The 23319-nt window shown below is 59.6% G+C and overlaps 1 protein-coding gene across 1 annotated transcript in view; it reads left to right on the forward strand.

Annotated features, from left to right (window-relative positions):
* Positions 1–382: 382 nt before the first annotated feature.
* Positions 383–23319, forward strand: part of ILDR2 (immunoglobulin like domain containing receptor 2) — a 43887-nt gene continuing 20950 nt past the window's right edge. Inside the window, exons 1-3 of the mRNA XM_036235174.1 lie at positions 383–559; positions 8043–8375; positions 9148–9267. Of these exons, the coding sequence (XP_036091067.1) occupies positions 445–559; positions 8043–8375; positions 9148–9267 (568 nt within the window). The 5' untranslated portion in view covers positions 383–444. The remainder of the gene's footprint in view (positions 560–8042; positions 8376–9147; positions 9268–23319) is intronic.

The raw sequence follows: 23319 nt of genomic DNA on the forward strand, positions 1-23319 counted from the left end.
AAGCCGACAAGCCGCTCTCAGCCTGAACAAAGTAGATGCGCTAACAATGGCGGCTGGAAGGGAGGAGGGAGGAGAGGGAAGCGGTCAAGGATGCCCCGGCTTCAGACTCACCTTTAACGGAGAAACCGGGAGAGAAGGGTGAGAAATTTTAGTCCGGCCCAATCAATGAATTCTCCCTTGAGGGGGCGGTAGGAAGGGAGGGAGAAAGAAAAGGACAGATTAAAAAATGAGTCAGAGAGCCAGGGGAGAAACGTTCATGCTCCCTCCCTCCCCCCTCCCCTCCCCCCTCCCTCGTCCTCCCCTCCCTCCCCCTCCCTCGTCTCTCCCAACTGCAGGCTGAGCAATTTCTAATCAGCACTTGGGCTCCCCCCTCGCAGGCTCCAGCGCCTCCTTCCTGGTCTTTCGCTGCTAAAATTCCGGATTTCTTTCTCTGGGTGTAGCCCGATGATTTCTCATTGTCGTCGCGACGCTGCTTCCTGTAACACGCGGTTTTCTGTTATTGCTGCTGTTGTTGTTTTGAATGAAACAAAATGCTCACCAGCTGCTATTTTAGCAACAGGTGCCACCAAGCAGTAAGACGAGAAGAGGGGGTTTGCGCCGTCTTTGTCCCCGAACATGGACGGCGTGTCATCCTCTCCTGGCCTCAGGGCCGCGGGACGCCGGGAAGGGACCCGCTCTGAGGGCAGGCGCTGTGCGTTCCTGGGGACTCCTGGGTCTGGCTGCGGCAGGCTTCCTTTCGGGACCCCTTCGGCTTCGCTCACACACGCGGTCCACAGCGCGTGTTCGCCCTCCCGTGTGGCTAAGTGTTGTGATTGGTGCTGCGAACCAAGAGAGAAGACACAGCCCTTGAGTCAGGGACTCAAACGAGTTTTGGGTCATTCTGACACAGAGATAAAGGTCAGGGATGAGGGACGGAGAGCTGCTCAGGTGCATGAGAGATGCATGCAGCCCAAACGGGGGGCCGGTGCAGTGGCTGAGACGGGCTCCGGGGGGAGACGCCCGCTAGACACTCGCTCACGCACGGGCGGCTGCGGCGCGTCCACCACGGCCGGGCCGGGCACCGTGTAGGGTCAGCAGATGAAGGAGGCGCAGCCCCTGCCCTCGGGGCGCGCACTCGGTGCCTGGTGGCGGGGACCCCTGCAGCGGAGCTGTGCACACACAGGCATGGAGCAGGGCGCTGCGTGTTGTGGGGACCCCCCGGCGGACTCCAGACCCAGCCAGCTGCGGGAACGGGGGTGTCCAGGACAGGTGTCGCCTGGTCTGGTTTGCATCCAGGTGGGCGCCTGATGACTGTGTGAGGACAGGCTTGGGGACAGAGAGTTCAAACGTCATGAGCCCTGGATAAGGAAGAGTCGCTTTTCGAGACCGTCGGCGCCCAGCTTCCGCGACCCCCTCTCCGGTCGGGTGTGCCTCTCGCCTCGCCTCCCCCTTGTCCTACCCCCCCCCCCCATGGCGGAGACCTTGTTCACACCCGCACATCTTCCCACGCTTTTCCACAGCTCCCGCCACTGCCCCCCGCCCCCAGCCCGGATGCTTCCCGCTGGACCAGGGCGCAGGGCTGTGTCCGTACCCCCAAGGCCGGTAGACTTTCGATGGCCAGGATCCTGCCCGCTGCGCGCTCCCACGGGCCTGGGCATGGGCGCGAGCAGCCCGGGCAGCTCTGTGGCCGTGCGCAGCGCGGGGGCCTGCGCCCCGTTCCGTGCTGGCAGCGTGGGTGCCGGGATGGCTTCGTGGACGGGGACCCGGCTGCTGCCAGGGGACCCGGGTCTCATGACCCGCCAGATGACAGGACCTCTGAGGTCGGTGTCAGCTCTGAGACTCCACGGTTCTGAACTTTTTCCCAGTCGAACGAGTTGGAAATCAGAAGGAAAGAGTGACAGGTCCGTTTTTCCTTTGTGATCCATCCTCCCAGCCCAGAGCCACCCGGAGCCGTTTCCGCAGTGGCGGCGGGTGGTTGGCATGGGAACGCCAGCGGGGAGGGGGCTCTGGCCCGGCCTCTCAGAGGAAGGGGGGGCGGCCGGCGCTCCGTGGTCAGGACGGGGTCCACACGGAGCGGTGACCTACGGTGACGTGTGGCCAGGTGGGGACGGGTGGCGCAAGCCAAGCACTCCGGACCCGGCGGGATGATGCCCGCTCCGGCCAGCTGGCCCCGAGCGTCCCCTCCGGCCTCAGCGTCCTGTTCCAGGAGCCTCTCACCTCTCCACTCCTCCCAACTATTTTAGCGTTTACGCCCCCATCAGGAATGGAAAGAAAGGCACCACGAGACTGTTGTTCTTGCTTGTGTACACGCTATAACGCGTTTCTGTGTGTTAAATGGCCTCCATTTGCCGCATCCCTTCGATCCTTCTAAGTACGGCTGATATTACGTCCTTCGGCTTGACAAGACCAAGGCTCAGCGGTGACTTGTCTAAGACCATGGTAGCTTATCGATCGAGAGAATAAGAAATAGTGTCACCGAATTCTTATCTCGAGGGCCCGAATCCAAGGGAAACGTTCTTTTTCTGAGCAGGGTTGCCCGGCGGGGACTCCCGATGTGAGCGAGCGCACAGGGCGTGTGTCCGTTCTGGGCGGCGGGTAGCGAGGCCCAGAGTTCGTGGAACTCAGGGAAATGGCACAGGGAAAGTGAGAACGAAGCATTTAGTATTTCTAGAGCAGAGGGTGAGACCCGGTGGCGGCAGGTACCGCTAACGCGCCGGGGCCCATCGGGGACGAGGGGCTGGCGCTGCGGACCCGGGGGCCACCCAGGATGGAGCTCCGGCGTGTGGATGCTGAAGATCTCAGTCTTCAGGATAGGTCCTCGGCTCCCTGAAAGTGAAAGGAGGCATTTTGCACGGCTAGCGTTCTTTGGACAGGTTCAGAAGATGCTGCCTCCCTGTCCTCCTGCGGCGTCTGGAGGCCTGCTCGGAACCAGAACCCTGGTGTCCAGCTGGGTCCCTCACTGGCCCTCCTCGTGCAGAGGACCAGGGCGAGCAGCTTGTCTTTAGAGGGGGCCCCCACATCGCACACCTGGCTTCCTTACGTACCCGGTCCTGACCTCGCCACGTGGCCACAGTCACCTGCAGGAGAGGTTAGGGGATGCAGCACCTGGCTAGCTCCATGAGACAGTTCCTTACTCACGTCTCACACTTAGAGAACCTGCCCATCGGCTGTCCCTAGAACGATGTCTTCAGAAACTGGGACATGTTAAAAGTGTGAAGACCAAAGAAGACTTTCTTAAAGAGCACCTGACGGCAGGGAGAGGAGCCTCTGTGCTGTCACGGGGGTGGAGAGGAGCCTCAGGCGTCCGCGGGCCGGGCTGCGCTGGGCAACGGGCAATTCCGAGGTCGGATCCCGCTGTGGGACTTCGAGAGTTAAGGGGTGGGCGAGCTGCAGACACAATTTCTAAAGACGCCCGTCTCGCACAGCGACGATTTCCTGTGACCTTTCGCAGCAGCCTTTGCTCCTCTAAAGTGGGGCTGCGCTTATAGATCCGCCTCGGCCTCGCGGAGACGCGGAGATGCCGGCAGGAACAGCTTACAACTCGCGGGGAAGAGGAACTTGCTTTGAAAAAAAACTCAGGTGCTAAAATAAGAACAGCGTGGCTTCGGATACCGCCTCTGTTGTTCTCCGCGGAACACGGCCCGCTCTCCGCGTCTGGAATCCTTTTTTTACTCGAGAACTGGGGCAGGACCTTGTTTAGCCACATCCGGGGCAGGGGGGGGGGGGTGTCATCCGCACCTGGAGCTGATCTGCCCTGGCCTGGCGACTGAGGACCCCCGGCGATACAGACAGGGGCCGCTGCTCCGAGCTGTCACGCATCCCGCTACCTTTAGGCAGCTTTCCTCGATACCGGCCGGGGTCCTTTCTCTGCATCGAGGGCCACTTGCTGAAGGGCCCTTCGGACCCACTCTGTCATTTGTTCCTTGTGCTGCTTTGGTCACACATCCTAATTTTTCCACGCGGTCTAGAGAGTATGACCCCTTACCTCACTTCGCTTCTTTTTCGTCTTCCCGAAGCGGTCTCTCTCTCTCTCTCTTGTTTCCTGGAATTCTTGTTTTCGTTTGCGGGAAGACACGCATTCTCTCTGCACCGCTGTAAATTCCTCTACGAGAGCTCTGACGGGCAGGCCCTGACGGTGCCACCGGCGCCCGGACTCGCGGAGTCCCGGCCTTGCCCCGCCAGCACGTGCTCGCTCGTGCGCGTGAGCCCGAGGACGTAAGGGGCCCACCGGGGAGGCTGCTGTGAAACCGAGGTGGCAACCGGGCCGTTGCTGTCATGTGCCGGAGCCTCGGAGCCAGGCAGCCCGGGCTCACAGCTACCGCCACCTGCGAACTCTGAGACGTTGGCAAGATACATACATTCTCTGAGAACCGGTTTCTTCATCTAAAAGATGGGTATAGGAATAATACCTACTTTCCTGGTTTTTTGGAGAGAATTCACTAAGGTGTACATGAATAGCGCTTAACCCAACTTCCGACACCCGAGCAGCCCCTCGTAGCTATTATCTGGTAGCAGGAAGAGAAAGCTGAGGTCCGGGCATGGCAGGGCCACAGGGAAGAGTCAAATCCGAGAGAAGAGCAGACTCGCTGACCGACCGATGTGGCCAGGGACAGAGGCAGTGGTCACAGCTGTGACCGCTCTGAGGCAGGAGGACGCGGCTAGACCGGCAGGGAGCGGGCAGAGAGGCAGGCGCCAGCTCACCAGCGGTGGTCGAGGCGGGAAGAGAGGAGAAGCCGAGTGAGTTTTAGACGGGCCGAATCCGACCGCTCGTAACCGATCTGAAGCTAAACACGCAGACGAGGCCTGAGGGAGCTGCTGCCGGCGCTCGGGGCCACGGAAGTAAGGTTCCCCAGCCGGGGGGCGCTGACGAGCACCCCGAGGAGGCTGAGAGCCCCTCATTCGTTTGCCTGGCATTCAGAGAGGACCTTCTCAGCCTGTACAGACTCCAGCATCGGAAGCACCAGGTTTTGGGCACCTGACGAGAGGCGAAACTGAACGAAGGGCCCGTAAGGACCCGAGCTGAGGACTAACCCGGCCCCAGCCCAGCCCCCCGTGCGCCCGGGGGCCGCCAGCCTTCTCCCTCCCCGCGTGAGCTCCTGTCTCTCAGGGGCCCGATCGGGGGTGGGCGTGGGGTCCCATGAGAGGCACTTTTTGAAGCTTGAAGTGGTGGCAGCATCGGGGGTCCAGATTTGGGTCCCTCATGGTGAGGGGTACAGGGAACCATCCGGAAGCCTCGGGAGAGGGGCTGGCGCCAGGGCGCAGGGCGCAGGCTGGAGCTCAGCGCGAGGCTCCGGCCCCGCGGGGCATGCGGGCGGGGACACAGCAGCGGGGCGGCAGGCTGAGGGGAAGGGGTGCCGCTGGGAGGGCACAGGGGGCCCGAGCCCTCACCCCAGAGCCGGGGTCGGGGCCAGAGCGCAGCTGCAGACCCCTGCCCGCAGCGGGAGGCGGGCTCCCCGCAGACCTGGCCAGGCAGGGGTGGGACGGGCGGCATTCGCCCTGCCGTCGGAAGCCCCCGGAGCCAAAGCGGGGCTTGGCGTGCTCGGCTTCCTCTCGGACCCGTCGCTCGTCTCCCTGAGATCCGGCACACCGACACTCCCGCGGGAGCCCTCGCCGTAACTGGGCAGGTGACTCTGAGAACGTGATCCTTACGCTTTGCGGCATGAGTTCATGTGTCTGCCACGGCAGAGGCTGAGCACCGAGTCACCTCTATGAATAATTCGAGGGGTCCAAGGGCTTGGTCGAGCAGCGGCCTCATTAAGAGAGAGCAGAGCTGGGAAGGGGATGATTCTCTGTAATCATCTAATGAACAACCCCCCCCCCCATAACGTTGGTTAACAACCCCATGAGGATTACGAGGTTCGTTTTGCTGGCGGGGTGGCTCCAGAAGCCTCGTTAAGGCCTCACGGCCACTACCGGCCGGATGACAGCCAAAGCCCCATCGCTTTGAGGCCGTGTACGGCTCACTCGACCAGCTTCCCCTGCAGAGTCCTGGAAGTTCATGCCGTTGCTCCTTCCTTCGGGCACTCTGCAGGTAGCTGCGGAACGCTTGGTCGGCCCAAAGCACCTTAAGAGCTGCTAAATCTCAAGCACCCCGTTGCATCCACGTCTCAGTTCTGCAGGGAGCAGAAACCCTTGTCTCCCCGCGGGAAGTAGAGCCGGGTTTCTCCAGGTGCTTCCGCAGAGGCCCTGGCCTGCGAACCGGCAGACCCGAGCACAGATGCAGAATCGCGTCTTATCAAGGGCGCTCCTCCAGATACATGTGTGACGGGGTGTGAGTGTGCTTTGCAGGATGTCACGGTGGACGGCGGCAGTGACGACGGGCAGGGCACCCATGGGCACCAGTTTTTTCGCACGCCTCGAGCCCACCTGTAATCCCAGGTGGAACTCCAGAAGCCGCCTCGGCCGGCTACCGGGGTCAGGTCCGAACCCCCTTCCGACGCCTTTCTGTTCACCTTCCCTTTCTCTGCCTCCCATCACAATTCCGCGTTGGCTTCTAACCTCCGATCACGCTGGGAGCCCCCGACTTTCCCATTCGCCTGAGGAAGACATGTTCTCTTTGCTCGGAATTCCTAGATCTTTCCATCGAGTTCGCAGAGGTCCTGTGCCTCTCAGACACAGCGCTGGCCTTTCGTTCACTGGAGTTTCCCTCTCTTTCTTGGCCACCAAACCTCGGACTGGACTTTTTCACCACTCACATGTCTCGTCCGCTTTCTAGCCTTCCCCCCGCCTTTTTCTGGTTTCCCTTCTGAGCCTTGGAACGGAGTCCGCGGCCTTTGATCTGAAATTCTCCATTCCTCTCAAAGCCGTCACTTCCCCTTCATCTCGCGTCCCCTTTGCTTCTTCACCAGCTGGAAGGGAAGTCGCTTCCTCCCGGAGTCGTACTTCCTGGCTCCACCGTCCTCACTCATCAGATATTGGTTGAGGGCCTGTGGGCTTCGCAAGCCAGGACGGCAAGATGAAGCTCATTCCTGACCCGACAGGTCCGATGGGGGTGACGGGCATGAAAACGGACACCTGCGGAGTTATCGTAATCAATGTCTAGAGGAGGTCGCCGGGGACGCCGGTGGCAGAGCGGGAGAAGTGACCGCCGCGCCGACTGGTCAGGGAGGCTTTGCAGAAAGCCTTTCAACCGGGCTTTCAAAGGCGGGGGCTTCCCAGGGAAAGAAGCAAGAAAAAGCATTCCGGAAACAAGAAACGGCAGGTGCCGAGAGCCGCCGCTGTGAGCCAGCGCGCCCCGCTTGGGGAAGCTGGTGTCCTTGGAGGTCGGGGCTCCCGTAGAGGCAGCAGGTGAGGCCAAGGAGCCGAGGGGCGCTGGATGACAGAGCGTCTTAAAGGCCTCGCTCAGAATGTTGGGTTTTGTCCTCAAGGCCACAGGCAATGGGCGGAGGGCGTTAAGACGCAGAGCCATGTGGTCAGATTTAGGGACGTGGCCTGAACTGCAGCAAGAAGGGACCACCTGTGGGCGAGCGCAGGCCGGAGCCCAGGCGACGGGTTGCTGCGATGTTACAAGTGAGAAACGGGGGGGGGGCTTTAAAACGTGGGCTCGAAGAAGAGGGAGGGACTGTTAACGACGTGAAGAGGGCACGTTGACGTGGCGCGGTGACCGCCTGGGCACTGGGAGTGACGGCGGGTTTCCCGGCCAGGCGGCCGAGGTGGACGCCGATGCCGTGAGCCGTGATGGAGGAAACGGGAGACGGCGGGGTCCGGGATGCGGGCGGCCTGACCACGCTGTGCACGGCGGGGTCCAGGATGCAGGATGCAGGTGGCGGGGTCCGGGATGCGGGCGGCCTGACCACGCTGTGCACGGTGCAGTCCAGGATGCAGGATGCAGGCGGCGGGGTCCGGGACGCGGGCGGCATGGCGGAGTCTGGGATGCGGGCGGCGTGACCGCGCGGTGTGCAGTGGGGTCCGGGGCGTGGGCGGCGGGTCCGGGCCGTGGGCGGCGTGGTGGAGTCTGAGATGCAGGCGGCGTGGTACGGTTCAGGACGCGGGCGGTGTGACCGTGCGCCGCGCGGCGGGTCCGGGGCGTGGATGCCACCGGGCCCGTGCGTTCTGTTTTGCAGCCGCGGCGGACGGCCTGCAGGTCACGGCGCCCGACAAGAAGAAGGTGGCCATGCTCTTCCAGCCCACCCTGCTTCGCTGCCACTTCTCCACGTCCTCGCACCAGCCTGCGGTCGTGCAGTGGAAGTTCAAGTCCTACTGCCAGGATCGCATGGGGGAGTCCCTGGGCATGTCGTCTCCCCGGGCCCAGGCTCTCAGCAAGAGGAACCTGGAGTGGGACCCCTACCTGGACTGCCTGGACAGCAGGAGGACCGTCCGCGTGGTCGCTTCGAAACAGGGCTCGACTGTCACCCTGGGGGACTTCTACAGGGGCAGAGAGATCACGATCGTCCACGGTAACGCCACCTCTGCTTTGAACCCTGGGCCTGGGCGGGACGCGGGTTACGTCCCTCCCCGACACGAGGGGACGTCGGGCCCGCGAGGCCTTGATCTGAGGGGAGATGGTAGCATCGCGAGGCCTAGGAAGCTGCTTTAACGAGATGGCGAGGGGAGAAAAGGGGGCACGGTGATAACTTAAGAAGACGCAGAGGTGAGCTTGGGAACAGGGTTCCGAGGCTGAGCAGAATGGAAGCAGGTTCTGGTGGAGGAGGCTCCTCGGTCAGACCCTTGACCTTGGCTTGCCTGGCCCTCGCCCAGACGCGGGAAGCAGAGCCCCTTTGCCAGCAGAGGCGGGCGCGCACCAGGCCCCCACTGGTCCAGCCCAAACTCCCCCCTTTCCCCTGCTCCCTAAAGCTTTGGCCAAGGAAAGGTCCGAAAAGTCGTATGTGACCTGTTTTATTATCCGAACTTGGAAGAACTCCTGTGAAGCCAGTGCTCGTCCAGGAGTCCAGAGTCATTCTGGGATTTACCTGGCTGTCCGGGGCCTCTGCCCGTGGGGCTCAAAGCCGTCCGCTCCGTCCCTGGAGCGAGACCAGACCCCGGTGCTGCTCTCCGTCTCTAGCCTCAGGGGTGCTTGCTTTTGTCACTGGGCAGGTTTGGTTTAGATAAGGCAAACACCTGTCAGCCGCCAGCCAGGTAAAGAAGCAGCCCCTCTCCCCCCAGTCCCCGCGGCCAGGGCCCCCCTCAGAGGCCGGCGCGAGGACTGAGCCCTTCTTTCCGCGATGTCAGATGCAGACCTTCAGATTGGAAAACTCGCGTGGGGAGACAGCGGGCTCTACTACTGCGTCATCACGACGCCTGACGACCTGGAGGGCAAGAACGAGGACTCGGTGGAGCTGCTGGTGCTGGGTAAGCGACAGCCCTCGGTGCGCGCGCCCACGCCGGGAGGGCTCCTCGGCCGGCCGTCAGCCGGCTGGGTCCTTCCCGCCCAGGCAAACCGGCGTTCGAGGGCGCCTGTAAGGACAGGGCTGAGTTTCTGCTACCTCGTTTCCTGGAGGCCGGGGCCCCCTTTCCAGCATGGCCCCAGCGTTCCTTCTGCTTTCCGCGGTTTGTATCCTTTCTTTCTTTCCCTCTTTGCCTTGGCACCTTTAACCCTGATTTCTATCTGCTCTAAGCTTTACTTATCTTTGTATATGCTCATTGTCGAAGAAAATGCCATAGTTAGTTCTTGAAGCAGCGTAGAGACCACTGAGAGAAAGGACTTCCCTGGTGAGTTGGGATCTCCCGAGAGCCCAGAACCTTCCATCCATCACCTCCGCCATGTGCTGGCGGGGGGGGGGGGGCGCCGAAGAAGAAAAGGTGTCGCTGGAGAGAGGCGGGCACGCGCTGGTGTCCCCCTGGGAGGCAGCTTTCTCGAAACTTGGAAGCGTCTGAGTTATTCTCCAAGCGCATGTATCCGATCCTTACTAATTTCTTCATAAATGAAAACTCATTACTTCTGGCTCTTTTTCCTCTCTCGTTCACTGGAGGCATGTCGGCGAGAGATGGCCTCCCTGTCTGAACTGAAAACTGAGCACACGTTTTGTACTCTGTAAATGTTGGCTGAACAAGGAAATTAGAATAAAACATAGAAATGAAGAAGAGAAACCACCTTAACCGTAGGAGAAAAGGCAAACACTCGAAGCCGTTTTTCAAAAGAAATTACATTTTTTTGGAGCTTTCAAGAAACCAGACGATCACGATCGGGGGGGAATATGTAAAGGTATTTTCTCCTAAAGCCAAACGAGGTTGAAAGTTAATTTTTACCCTACATGGTAAACTCGGCGCCCAGGGAGAAAGTGGAATTTGCACCTTAGGATTTTTAGTTTTTGTCTGTCGTGACTGTGTGGCTTCGGCAAATCACCTGTTCCACTGCCCTGATGTCATAGTTTACAAAATAGGTTCAGCTAATAATTATTTATTAATAGTTAACCCTTTACCTAATAACAATTAACCCTCATTAGAGGGTTGACTTAATTCAAATACACACACCCTGGGCCCAATAAGTAAAGCCACGACTGCTGTGATTTGTAAAGGAACGGAAACCGTGGCAGATGTGAAGAAGGAAATGAAAAAGTAAAAGGCTCACATGGACGTCGCGAAAGAAGACCGGGAAATCAGGTTTGGGCCCTGCTGTGACTCGGGAACTCAGAAGGTGGCGAAGACATAAACGTCTCTAATCGTGCAGCATTATGGCCAGGTCAGAAGGGACGAGCAGGTCACCGAGACTGCAGTCAGCTAAGGTGGACACAGTTATTTGGCCGGTGCAGGCATTTGTAGAGGAAGCGATCGACCGTGCAGGAAAGGAGGCCAGGGGAGGCCACTTCGAATCATCCGGTCCCAGTGCCGCAGACGTGGGGGAGCGCGGAGAGCGGAAGGCTTGTCATCTGAGGGTGCGGGGCGCGTTCCCCAGGATCGAAACCTACAAGGCGACTTGGGCAGAGGCGCTGCATCCTCAGGACAAAAAGAGGCGGTGAAAGGGAGGCTCGGATGAAAATGGGTCGCCAGCGACGGGGGCGGGGGGGGGGCGGGGGGGGGGAGATGAAGGACGGACACGTCGCGAAGGGGACGTGGGGAGGCCGCGGATCGGCTCCACGCAGGGAAGCGCTGGTCTGCGGGACGAGCAGCCGCACGCGGGGGCCTCCGGGAGGAGGACCGGCCCCGCTGCGTTCCCCACCCTTCTGGAGCGTCCAAAGCCTGAGCGCCGCGCGAACCACTCGGGGCAGCCCCAGCTGTGCTAGTTATTTGAAGGGGTTGGTCTGAGGTCCGCGAGAACGTTCTGGGTGCGTACGGAACTGTATGTACTTTCCAAAATTCTGGGTCATCTCTGCCTTGACACCCTCGATAGAATTTTCTGAAATGCTGCTGCGGTTTTGAAAGCTTTGATGATGTGGTCGTTGTGTCGTGCAGGCCTGTTTGGGAGGCGTCCTTTATGTGTGAGGCCGGGAGAGCAACCTGATTTCTGGGAGTTCTGCCCAGGAGGCAAAGACCTCAGAGGGCAGAGAACTGGGTCCACAGTTCGCTACTTTCAACCGCCGCGAGCCACTGATTTGGCCGCTGAATTTTCTATGAGGAATGGTCGGAAGGCTGGTCTAGGGAAAGAAGGTCGCGAAATGGGGAGCGGAGAACCGGCTGGGATCTCAGGTGACCAGTCAGTGAAGAAAGATGATGAGTTAGAGGCAGCGGTAAGGCGAACTCGGTCTTCTCGCCACAGTCACGGCGACATGGACGGCAGAGCTAAGCGGGGGGCAGCGGAGGGTGCTGTCTGTGAGACGAAGACCCCGGATTTCATCTGAGGACTCTGGGGGCCGGTGAAGGAGCCGTGACAGAGGAATGGAATTGGATCTCAAGGCCCGAACGATGATTAGCAGCGGGGCGGACGATGCGTTGGAGGGAAAGTCCTGGCAGGGGGGACCGGTTACAGGGCCGCCGCGGCAGCGTGGATGGAAGGGGACGGGAGTCTGGACCAGAGGGCGAGCTGAGAAGAGACGACGCAGAAACATCCTGGGATGGACGCGAGGGACCTTGGTGACTAATGTAGAAAAGGGACCGAGAGATGGGGAGGACTCACAAGGACGCCGTGGCTCCTGGCTGGGCAGCCAGCTGCCCCGTCAACTCAGAGACACGGGTCGGGAGGCGGTCGGTCTAGCTGCACTCCGCCTGAGCGGTCACATCGCCCCCGCACCTGTGCCTGGCTCGGCGCGGCGCCAGAAGCGGCTCGACGCAGCAGGCCGCGAGCTCCGCGGGGGCCCGGACCCGCTCGCACCCCTCCTTCTAGCCGCCACGCCCAGCACAGTGTCTACAATAAAGACGCCCGAGTGCATCGGTGTCTTCGGTGATCCGTAACATACTTACTCCGCGGCCTCTTAAATGTTAGTCAACGCTGCGTGTGTGTGTGCGTGTGCGTGTGCGTGTGCGTGTACATATATGTATTTGTCGACTTACAAAGTGTCAATACGGTAAAAATCTACAGTCTCAAGTGAGATACCATGGTTTCATCTCGCTGGTCGTAATTCTTTATCTAGGTATTTGAATTGTTACCAGTGATGGGTCCGTCAGGGACTGTGATCGAGGGCCGAACCAGCACAGTCGCAGAAGGTGGGAGTGTCCAGAAATCTGGGGCCCCGAGCGGACGCGGGCTGGGCGTGGCGGCGAGGACGGGCTGTTTATAACCTGGACCCATGCCACTGTTTGGATGGGGATAAAATTCCCCGGCGGCTCCAGCTGGCAGGAAAAGGGCCTCGCCGTCCAGGAAGGCTCGAGCGGAGACGCTGTTATTTTAAAAGCCACACGCAGCTCGCCTCGTTCTTACGTCCTCCTCTGAGCGATACGGGGGGCCCGACCTCTCCTTCCCGATGTCCCATGCGCGAGCTTGTTTTTGACGGGCCTCTGAATAGAAAAAGGAGGGACAGGGTCCTGGAGGAGACACGGCTGGACGCACACCCCTGTGTCCTGGACTGAGGCCGGAAGACATGGCCCGGGGTGCGTTTAGAGTAGCGCTAAGGACTTTTCTAACGGTAAATAACACGTTCTGGAAATTGCGGCCGGTCGAGGGCAATGGTGGAAGCTCCGTCGCTGGCTCTGGCCGTGGGACACGTCCCCTCGTCCAGGATAGTGGGGTAACCAAGGGGGCCTCGAGTCCCTCCCACGATTCTGACTTTAAAAGTTTGCAGAATTAATTCTCCACATAGGGCGATGCCTCGAATACTGCTGTCTTGTTCTGCTCTACCATTGTTGCTATTTTAGAAAAAAAAAATGATGCACGTTTATTGTAAAATTTCAAACAAAACAGAGAAGTGCGAAGGGACGGAAACACCTCTTCCAAACCTCGCCGTCCAGAGCCGACTGCCGTGTTCTTCCGACCTCTTTCCATCGCACGGGGCAGACACCCGAACAGGCAGAGGGGGACCTTCTGGCTCAGGTACCTGGGAAGTCCAAGGGCACGCCCGGCTTCCGGCCCGGGGACTCCCGGTGCTCAGACCTCGTCTCCCTCGCTCGCTCGGCCGGGCTCTCAGGCAGCGCCTCTGCGGGGCAGAGCGGCCTCGGGCGTCCGCGGCCTTGACACCTGCCGTCTCCGGTGGACAGGGCGCCTCTCTCCAGTTTCAGCAGGTGTCCTGGGGAGGCGGCGCTGGAGAGGCGCCGGCCTGCCAGCAGCCCCAGGGCACCACGCGGGTGGCACGGAAGGGGAAAGGAGCAGCTTCCTGACGGGAAACGCGGCGATTGTCTCGACGCGAGAAGAGAAGGCCAGGCAGCAAACGCGAACGCCGCTGACGTGGTCTGCGCTTCGCCAGCGTCTGCTTCTTCGTAGGTCGAAATCGATGCCGATTCCAGGAAACCGGAAGCAGGCTCGCTCCCCCAGGTCCCCGTGCGAGGCGCCAAGTCGGGGTTCGTTCTCCCCCACAAAGGACATGAATACCTTTGGCCTCCTCCCACCTCCTCTGGGGCTTACCCAGGAGCAGAGCACGTCCCGCCTGGGCAGGGGGTGAAGGAACAGGGGCGCGTGGTTTTTTTTCCAAGTCAAGCGTTTCACGGTGCTGAGCCTAGAATTGTCATTCTGGTCTAAAATAAACCTTTCTGCCTGTTGGTATCAAAAAGCCATTAAGACATAATCAGAAGTCAGGGAATTCTTGGAGGGGCTGTCTCAGAAACAGCTTCGGGGGGTTTTAGGCGGATGTGTTTCTCAGGCTGTGCAGAAACGCTCTGGCTCCCCTCCCTGCCCCCACCCCGTGTCTTTCTGAACCCCACTGCACCCCCCTCCACCAGACATTAGTTCTGGCTATTTAGAAGGGCTACTTGTTGCCAAGGCTCCCCTCCCCCTCCCACCCTTTGCCAGCCCCAGCCTTGTGCTAACCGAGGGGATTTGCTGATTAAAAGGGCTTCAGCCCAGCAGTTCCCATGGCAACAGCCTCTTCGGAGGTCTTTGTTGCCTGGTAAAACTTTGATCTCTGAGAGTGGCTGTTGCTGTCTCACTGGACCATTTACAAACAGAGGAAGATGGGGAAAGAATTGGAGGAGAAGAAAGAAGAAGTTTACTCCTGGCAGAGGGAGAGAAGGAATTAATTACAGCGCCACGCTCTAGCCGTAACCCGGGGGTGTCTCCCGGGGAGCGAGCACCTTCCGACTGCGCCGCGCCCACAGCCGCGTTTGTAGCGCATGCCTCAGATGTCCTGGCCCCACAGGAGACGCTGAGGGCGGAGCTGCCTCTCCACGGGGAGCAGAACCGTCCTTCCTGCCTCCGCCGGACACCTGTGCCCTCAGAGTCCCAGAAGAGCTGACACCTTGGCTTCGCCGTGCCCTCCCGTCCCTCCCGCATCTCACCGAGGAGCAGAGCATCCACTGCCTAGGCCAGTGGCTGCCACGGAGGAGGGACAGAGACTCATCAGAGCGAGCTTCTTGTCCCTGATGAGCCAGCCCTCCGAACTCATCCTGGCCTTCTCTGCCCTGAGCTTATGGAGACGACAGCTCTGTTTGTCCTGGTTTTGAGGAGAGCCGGAAAGCTGTGTCAAAGGGATGGAGGAGAAGGGGGAGGCAGAAGAGCCGGCCAGGCATCAGCCAGAACCCGATTCCGGACAGGACTGTCAAGAACAGGCAGCGGCCGTCTGCCCCGGAGTGGGCCGTGGTCCCTCCAGGCCGGGCCGGGACCCGACTCCTCGCAGAGGCCGCGGCGGGTGGGCCTAGCGCCACCTGGCCGTGGCCTCGATCTTTGAGAGGTGCCACGGAGCGGAGCCGGATTTGCTTCGAGTATGAGTTACATTTAAATTATGATTTAAACCTAACCAGTATTTTTTTGCATACGAAGTCCTTAGCACAGTGAGGATTCAAAAGAAATAAACGACATTGTCTTGTCCCTATACAAATCACTGCTTTTTGGTAAAGGTAAAAACCGTACAATTAGAGGACAATACAAGAAAAGGGTAAAACTGTGTTTGTTATTAAATATCCGGGCTATCGGTTCTGAAGAGAGGGCCACTTCGCCCCCCAGGGAGACGTTTGGCAGTGTCTGGAAACGTTTTTGCTGGTCGCATCTTGCGGGGTGCTGTGTAGTTAGGGGCACGGGCCAAGGACAGTGCGCAGGACACGATCACCCAGCCCCCGATGTCAACATCCAAAGTCCTGACCTTGGGCAGAGGTCGGTGCGGGTCCTGGATAAGGCCCGCTGCGAAGAGCTTGGCTTTGGGGCCAGCCGCCCTCGGCCTGGGTGCACCAGTGTGACCTCGGATGAGCCCGTGTTGACGAGCCTGGATTCCTCCGCTGTAAAAATGGGCAGGAGTAACAGAAGCTCCGTGCCGGACCTGCCGTGAGGACGAGGGCGCAGAGGGTGCACCGTAAGCGAGTGTGAGTTCCCGCCCCTCCCCCTCCGCGTCTGCAGGCCGCGTTGCCTGGAGTCACCCCTCGTCCGAGGGAACCCCGGTAGGAAACGCCACATCCCGGGACTCCTGCTAGAGAGCGGGTTTGCCTTCGGCTCGTGCAGGCAGCTGCCTTCGCGAGCCATCTGCGGATCGGCAGGCCCGTCACTAACACAGTCACGTTTTCGCCGTGACATCTGTGCGGTGGCAGCGCTGACCCTGCGCAGCCCTGCGGGAATCCTCCTGCAGGTGGGTTTTCGGACTCTGTCCCAGCATGCTGTCTTCTGGTCGCTCTGTTTCGGCGGCTGTTGGGAGCCCCCAGTTCTCAGCGGATGGCCCCTCAGTGGGTGTTTGCTACCTAAAGACAAGGGGTAGGGCGCACAGGCCATTCGCTTAGTCCGGGGGGCTCTGGGGAGCACCTACGACTTGCCTGAGGATCTGGGTGGCCCTGGAAGGACGAGACAGGGTGACTTTAGAATTTATCGTCCAGACGAGGAGGTCCTCGAGAGTGGGGGGGGGGGCGACTTTCGGTAATTTATGTCGAGATAAAAGGCATAAACCGAAAACGTCCTGGCGAAGTGCTCAGACGGTCTCCCCATCTTTACAGATGATGCGGCCTCGGAGGTTCTCCTCTTGAGCGAGGAGAACTGGAGATCCAGGGGGGCTGGGGGCGCCTTCCCCCGCCGAACGCGGCTGCAGCCGGCGTTTTACCCGTGGGGACCCGGGATTTATGCATCTCCCTTCATTTACTCGAACCTAGCCAGGGGCTTGGCAACGAGAAGGTGCTCTGAGTAATGCCTGTTCGCTGACAGCCTGGCACGAAGACCTGTGCAGGGTGAGGGACGTGCATTCCGGATCCTGGAGCCCTGCGCTGCGCCGAGAGCGGGCGGGGTCTCGGGGCGCCCCGCGCCGAGCGCCCCCCCTCCCGCCTCCCTCCCGCGCGGCCCGCAGCCTCCAGCCCGGCCCCCCGGGGTGAGGGACGTGCATTCCGGATCCTGGAGCCCTGCGCTGCGCCGAGAGCGGGCGGGGTCTCGGGGCGCCCCGCGCCGAGCGCCCCCCCTCCCGCCTCCCTCCCGCGCGGCCCGCAGCCTCCAGCCCGGCCCCCCTGTTTTTGCTTCACTTGTTGCTCATCGCTGTGGGAGGAAACTGGTCTTCAATTAGCGCGCATTCCTGCCGCCGCAGTTGCCGTGGTGACGGGGCGGCGCGGGCAGCTGGGTCAGCCGCCAGCCCCATTGTCCTTAGTCCACGGACCCGCGGTGCTCGGGGGAGGGGGTGGCACCGAGAAAGCGGCTCAGCCCTGCCAAGGCAGCCCTTGGGAGCCAGTCAGGGGACAGTCCTCCCATTCTTCTCCCAAGCCGGCCTCCGCTCTTCAAGGGCGGAGGTCTGCGTTCACACGGGCCATGCCCTGGGAACTGCCCCAGGGCGAAGACCCCTGGCGGGGGGAGGGCGGGGGGCCCTGACAGAGCTGTCGCCCTCCCCATCTCCCCCCCCTCGCCCTCCCCCCCTGCCGCCCCCGTGCCTGCCCCCGCTGTGGAGGGCAGTGGCCTTCCTGGACGTCTCCATCCAAGGCGCCTGTGCCAGTCCGGGCGACGGGGCTCAGCAAGCTCAGGAAACCACACCGCGATCACGCCGAGAAACCCCGCGTCCTCCTCCCATTAACCCCGCCCTCCTCCGCGTCACCCCGGAGTGGAAGCTGGCCGTCTCCTGCCTGCCGTCCCAGGCCAGTGCGAACGTGCTATGTTACTGACGATGTCTGACATCTGTTCGCTCTCCAGGGGGCAGAGGCTGGGAGACGATGGCATCTCGCAAAGGCTGAGTGCTTTGCCCTGTTTTCATCATTGCTTATTAGTTCGTGGCAGCGTGACGACTGCCTTTTAACTGGATCGTACTGAGTGGTGATGTAGTCGGCATTCGTTGTCCAGTTGCAACTTTAAAAGGCGCCGGCACTCTTAGCGGTCTCTCCCAGCTCCTGCGTCCACGGCGCGCACATTAACTGCGTCGGTAGAGCGATGATGCTACGAACACAGACAGACCTCGGTCGCTCCTGCAGACACTGCGAGGCCGGAAACCAGCTGCTGCGCGCGTCCGAGTTAAGGATACGCAAACCTTGAGGGGGGTGAGATGTTGGCAGGAAACACCGGAACGGGGGGTTGGGGGGGGGGCAGGCCCAGTTTTTACGCCTGGTTGGACCACTAGTCGGCCGCGCGACTTTAGGTTAAGATTTTAACTTCTCTGAGCCTCAGGCCCCGCGTGTGGGATACAGGTGACATGACCCCTGAGATCTTTTCTAGCTACAAAGTCTAGAATTCTATGTGACTACAAGGAGTCAGCGATCTGGATCACGCTTACAGTCATTGCCCAAAAGGCTGAAGCCTTTACGAAGTTAATCGAGGATGGTCCACTCCCGGTCATTTTATGTGGAGAGATCGCGATGTCAGGATTATTCAAGATGATTTCACGTGAACCGAAATGTAAAAGACGAAAAGACAAAGTACACGCGCGAAAGGCCTACGTACACGGTTTATGCTTATGCAGGAGAGAACGGGACGCTCTCTCCACATTCGTGACGGATAATCATAAACTACATTTATTGAATGCATGGTTGCCATGGGAATACAGAATAAAAACGGGGATGTGTGTGCCCTTGGGAAATTTCCAATCTATTTGGGATTCCAAATAGCTATGGGAATAACTTTACACTTACAAGGGCCAGAGAAAGGCATCTGCTCTCCTCAGAGATTTAGAGATGTTTTGGAGGGTTGGGAGCTGAGAAAACTGGGGGTAGATAAGGTACGTCCCCAAAAATGGATCTGGGGCATCTCAGGAAACCACCGCGGTAGGATGGAGCCCACACGTGCGTGAAGTAGAAGGGAGCAGCGGGACCCACGAGGAGCTGGGGAGGGGAGCGCCCTAGACTGTTCTGAGCCAGGGGCACCTTCGCGCGGCGCACCAGCAAACCCCAGGGGGGCCCCGAGTCAGTGAGTGTGAAGAAAGCAGGGGCGACGACCATGCTGTCAGTGGTGGCGGCATCGCAAGGACAAAGGACACATCGTCATCTGTCGCCCTCTGAAGGCCTGGACTGATAATCGGGGACTCAGATCCAAGTTCTAAGAGCAGAGACAAAAACCGTCTTTTTGGCGAAAGTTGGCACACACATTGCGTCTCTGTGTTACGCTAGCCTGGTGGCTTGCAACTCGTGGGGTGTGGGTGGGGTGGTACTTCAACCCCCGTAGGTGACAAGACGACATTTTGGGATGTGCCAAAACCTAGAAGGTGCTCCCGGCGCTGGTCCCCGAGTCCAGGGGCGCCAGCCACTGTCCAGCCCAGAGAGGGGTGCTGAATGCCCGGTCCCCTGCTGTGCTTGCGAACGGCCCACTGCTGTCCAGGCCGGAGAACGCTGGAGGCGCCGTCCTGAGCAGCGACGCAGAAGCCCGGCCGGAAGCCCAGCCGGCCGCACAGTGGGGCCTTGCCACTGGAAACACGTCGAGGTCCTCGTCGGGGCCGCCGGGGACGCCAAGCTCGAACCCCTGGCCCGGAGGACTTTGTGCTGCCAGCGGAGAGGCGCGCGAAGGAACCCGAGAGACCAGAGCTGCAGTGACGGCGTGTCTGGCGGTCCCCGGGGCACGGCGCACACGCCCGGTCGGTGCTGCGGCCTCGCAGGCCCCGCTGGGGACTCGCCTCGGGCTCACGGCGTGTCTGGCGGTCCCCGGGGCACGGCGCACACGCCCGGTCAGCGCTGCGGCCTCGCAGGCCCCGCTGGGGACTCGCCTCAGTCCCGCAGACTGAGCGTGGCAGGGACGCGAGCGAAGCTGGACGGGGAGAAGTGGGTCGGCTGGGCACCTCGGTGGAGAAGGCCTGTCAGGCCCGCCGGGACGGGCCCGGCCTCCCGAGAAAGGGGAATTAGAGCCTTGGAGAAACGGCACTAGGACGCGGTGTTGCGAACTGTGCAAAGGCAACGCCGCGGGCAGCAGAGAAGTGGGGGAGCCGCGAGGACCGCGTCTGGGGGAAAGGCCCCACACCTGGGTGGAGCCTGTGTCAAAATGCAACGAGGCTGAGGAAAACAGAGGAACTGGCAGGGAGACCGTCCTTGACCTTGGCTGGGTCTGGAGACCCAGAAGCGGGTAACGACACTGCTCACACTCACACTGTCGCCCAAGCTGTGCGGGCCACACTGTCAGCCCCCCAAGCCTTCTTCCCCCGTGTCCCCGCCTGGCACCGTATACATCTCTTTGTTGATTGAATGAATGATGAGTGAATGAATGAATGGAGACTTTCCAGAAGTGAGCTGGTTCTGAGGGACACGTACGAAGAGTTCGGCTGGGGAGAAGTCTGAGGTGTCGGCTGCGGTGAGGAATGACGTAGGTACGACGTGGAAGCCGTGGTGCCCACGATGCGCGATTCTGCCCTGAGCGTCCAACCCACAGCACGGGAACGTGTCAGGCTACGGAGCTAGTGACGGTCAGGTACGAAACTGGCGCTCGTGCGTGCGTGTGTGTGCACGCACAAACGACCAGTGTGCCTGACTGGCTTGGCTGCCTCACGTGGAACTTTCTTAAAGGATTCCGCGAGGTTTGGGGAAAACCGAGAGGCTCCCCGAAAACTGCATTTTCTACTAATAGTCTGAACTGCGAAGAGAAAACGTGGCCTTGGGCCCGCGGGGTCTGTCTCCCGTCCGTGCCTCACGCTCAGGTGCCTCTCAGTGGGCGCTCGCAAGCTGAATCCTGGAAGGACGACGGTGACTCACGACTGCTGCCGAAATTGGAGGTGTGTTTACTGCGGCTGCTCGACTCTCCAGATCGGGCCGCCCGTGGGTGCGATGGGATGCGCGACTGGCAGCAGCATTTTCCAGAAATCATTAGGCCAGAAGATGGAAGCAAAATGATTTTCAGAAATACGGGATTCCAGGATAAACCCGCTTTTCAAAATGCTCCGATGCAATGCACGCCATGGTACGAAAGCCGGACTCTGCCCTCCCTGGGGCTCACTACACGGGTGCACCGTGGGAAGCCGTCACCGGTTTCAGAAGCGTCAGCGATTGGCCGTGGCTTCAGGGAGAACGAGAAGCCTCATGCATGTCTTTCTGTAGGAGTGACAAGCTTTGCGACTCTCCCGTCCCTCTTTCTGATAACAGCTATCCTTATTTTAATTTTTTTAATTACAAAGGTTAAATATATATATATATTTAACCTTTGTAATTAAAATATATATATGTGTGTGTGTGTGTGTGTGTGTGTGTGTGTGTGTACAAATGAGGTCGAAACACCATCGAGGTCGCCCAGGAGCCTGCGGAGAAATTCACCTTTGCGTCTCATCTGCCCATAAACACACCTGCGTGCATGTGCCCCTCGGCGGTTCGCACGCGCACGATCTCTGGGCCCTGTGACCGCCCCTGAACATGTTGTACGGCGTGTCCAGTGTTTTTAAAAAATCTACGAATCAATTGTCAACATTTGAAAATCAGGATATTTCACATAAAAATCTGGGCTCTGGCTAATCTTGAAAACTAGGAAGACCTGTGACCCCGAAGGCGCGTTTTTAAGGGTGACAACGGGCCAGATGAGAGTCATGGCAGCCCCTACAGACACATCCCTCCACCCGCCACCCCCCCGGCCGTGCGGGTTGTCATGTCGGGCCGGCGGTGCCAAAACTTGCGTCACCTGCTGGTCCTTACCGACGTAAGTTGCTTTTGCAACTCTCATCACTGAGGATCAGAATTGAGAACTACAAATGTTCCAGATGGGGTGACCGCTAATGAACTGTCCAAACGGGGACACTGTGAGAGGAAAAGGGGGTGCCCAGGACAGAAGGCATGAACCAGGGCGGTCCCAGACAGGCCGGGCTTTACGGTCTCCCTGTTCGTAGGCCACTTCGCCCAACCCCCTCACTGACTAACGAGAAAACTGAGACCTCGGGAGAGGGGTGATTTGCCTGCAGTAATGACCAAGTACACTGAAGGCGGAGCTGCCCCCAGTGCCAGACTCGCAGGCAGCCGCTTCCTCCAAAGTAACATACTCTTTAGGTGGTCCCCAACCTTTCTGTCACGGGGACCAGGGCTCCTATGAGAATCTGACGCCTGAGGGTCTGAGGCGGAGCCGAGGCGGTGATGCCGGCGCTGGGGAGCGGCTGCAGGTACAGATGAAGCTTCGCTCCCTGGTCTGCCACTCGCCTCCTGCTGTGCGGCCCGGTTCCTAAGAGGCCATGGACCAGTACCAGTCTGTGGCCCGGGGGTTGGGGACCCCTGATCTATATAACACGTGTGAGCACTATATCCTCCTTGAACATGTGGTCTTTTTACAGTTAGTAAGTGTCACATAGCTAACTCCTATAAGAACATACAAACTGCTGGCTTATATGATCAATGACATTTCTATCATGAATGTAATTGATGATTTGGGCTGTAGCACATCTAGGGATGTTGAAAACATTGATAGGCTTGAGAACTAGGGAGTAGGTCGATAAGTGGCTTGTCAAAAACACTGCATGTTGATTTCCCGATCATTGGTTATTGGCTGGTTACTAATTGTTATGACTTGAAGAGGTGCCAAGATGGAAGACAGACAGAGGGAAGCTCTTCTTGCCAGAAACGAAACGCGAGCTGGCCTAAGTCGCCCCCTCCATGCCTCCTTTCCCTCGGGATGGTCCCAGCTGATTTTCAAATGCGGGACCACTGCCCGTGCAGGAGACGTGACCAGGACGCCCTCACCGCACCGGCCTCGTGTAGCCGAGGAGAGCAAAGGTCCCTTGGACCTAACGCGACTGCTGTGGCCCTGCTCCGGCCCCCGTGTCCTGCGGGGCCCGCTATCCTTTGACCTCCGTCAAAGCTGCCTTTCTGCGGGGTAGCTTGATCAAGGAGAGGACGGGGCCCAGCTGTGACCTTTAGACTCAAAAGATAAACTACATGCAAGGGTGACGTTTTCTCTACTGCGCCTCCACACACTTCAACAGGAAGGGCTGTTTTCCGAATGAGCCAATTCCCTATGCGTCGAACAGCCCCCTGCAGTATGATCTACGTGACCTACTGAGCCTCTGGGGTATTAATATTTTGGCTACGTCGGTATAGTTAAAACCATCATTAAATTAATTTCATTTCTTTAATGCTTTTAATGTGATTACTAGAAAAACTAAAACTACTCATCTTATATTTCTATTGGCCAGAGCTGTTCTAGAGGCACAGCGTGTAAATGAAAATTCGGTTGCTTGCTTAGGGACCACAGTGACAGTTTGCCGTCACATGTGTGAAAGGAGGCCGTTTACCATTCGTGTCTTGGTGTGACTTGTTTATCAGCAAGATGTCGGTGTGGCAGAGGCAGCTGGCACAGGGGCAGGAGCCCGATCGGGACGTTTACACGTCCTCGGATACGAGAACGTGACGGAAGCATCCGCCCTTCTGTCTGCAAACCAGGCTGGTTTTTCAAAGGACCGACCTCCTTCCCCGCATCCTCCAGCGTCTCGCTTCCTGCGCGGCGTCTCCGCCAGCCGGAGCCTTCGGGGGCACCTGTCCTGCCACCAGCCCCTGAGCTTTGTGCCATATCACGCAGGAGGCACTCGGGTCTGTACAGTGCCAGCTGTGGGTGCC

Source organism: Rousettus aegyptiacus, unplaced genomic scaffold, assembly GCF_014176215.1.
Source record: "Rousettus aegyptiacus isolate mRouAeg1 unplaced genomic scaffold, mRouAeg1.p scaffold_m13_p_17, whole genome shotgun sequence".
NCBI lineage: Eukaryota > Metazoa > Chordata > Mammalia > Chiroptera > Pteropodidae > Rousettus > Rousettus aegyptiacus.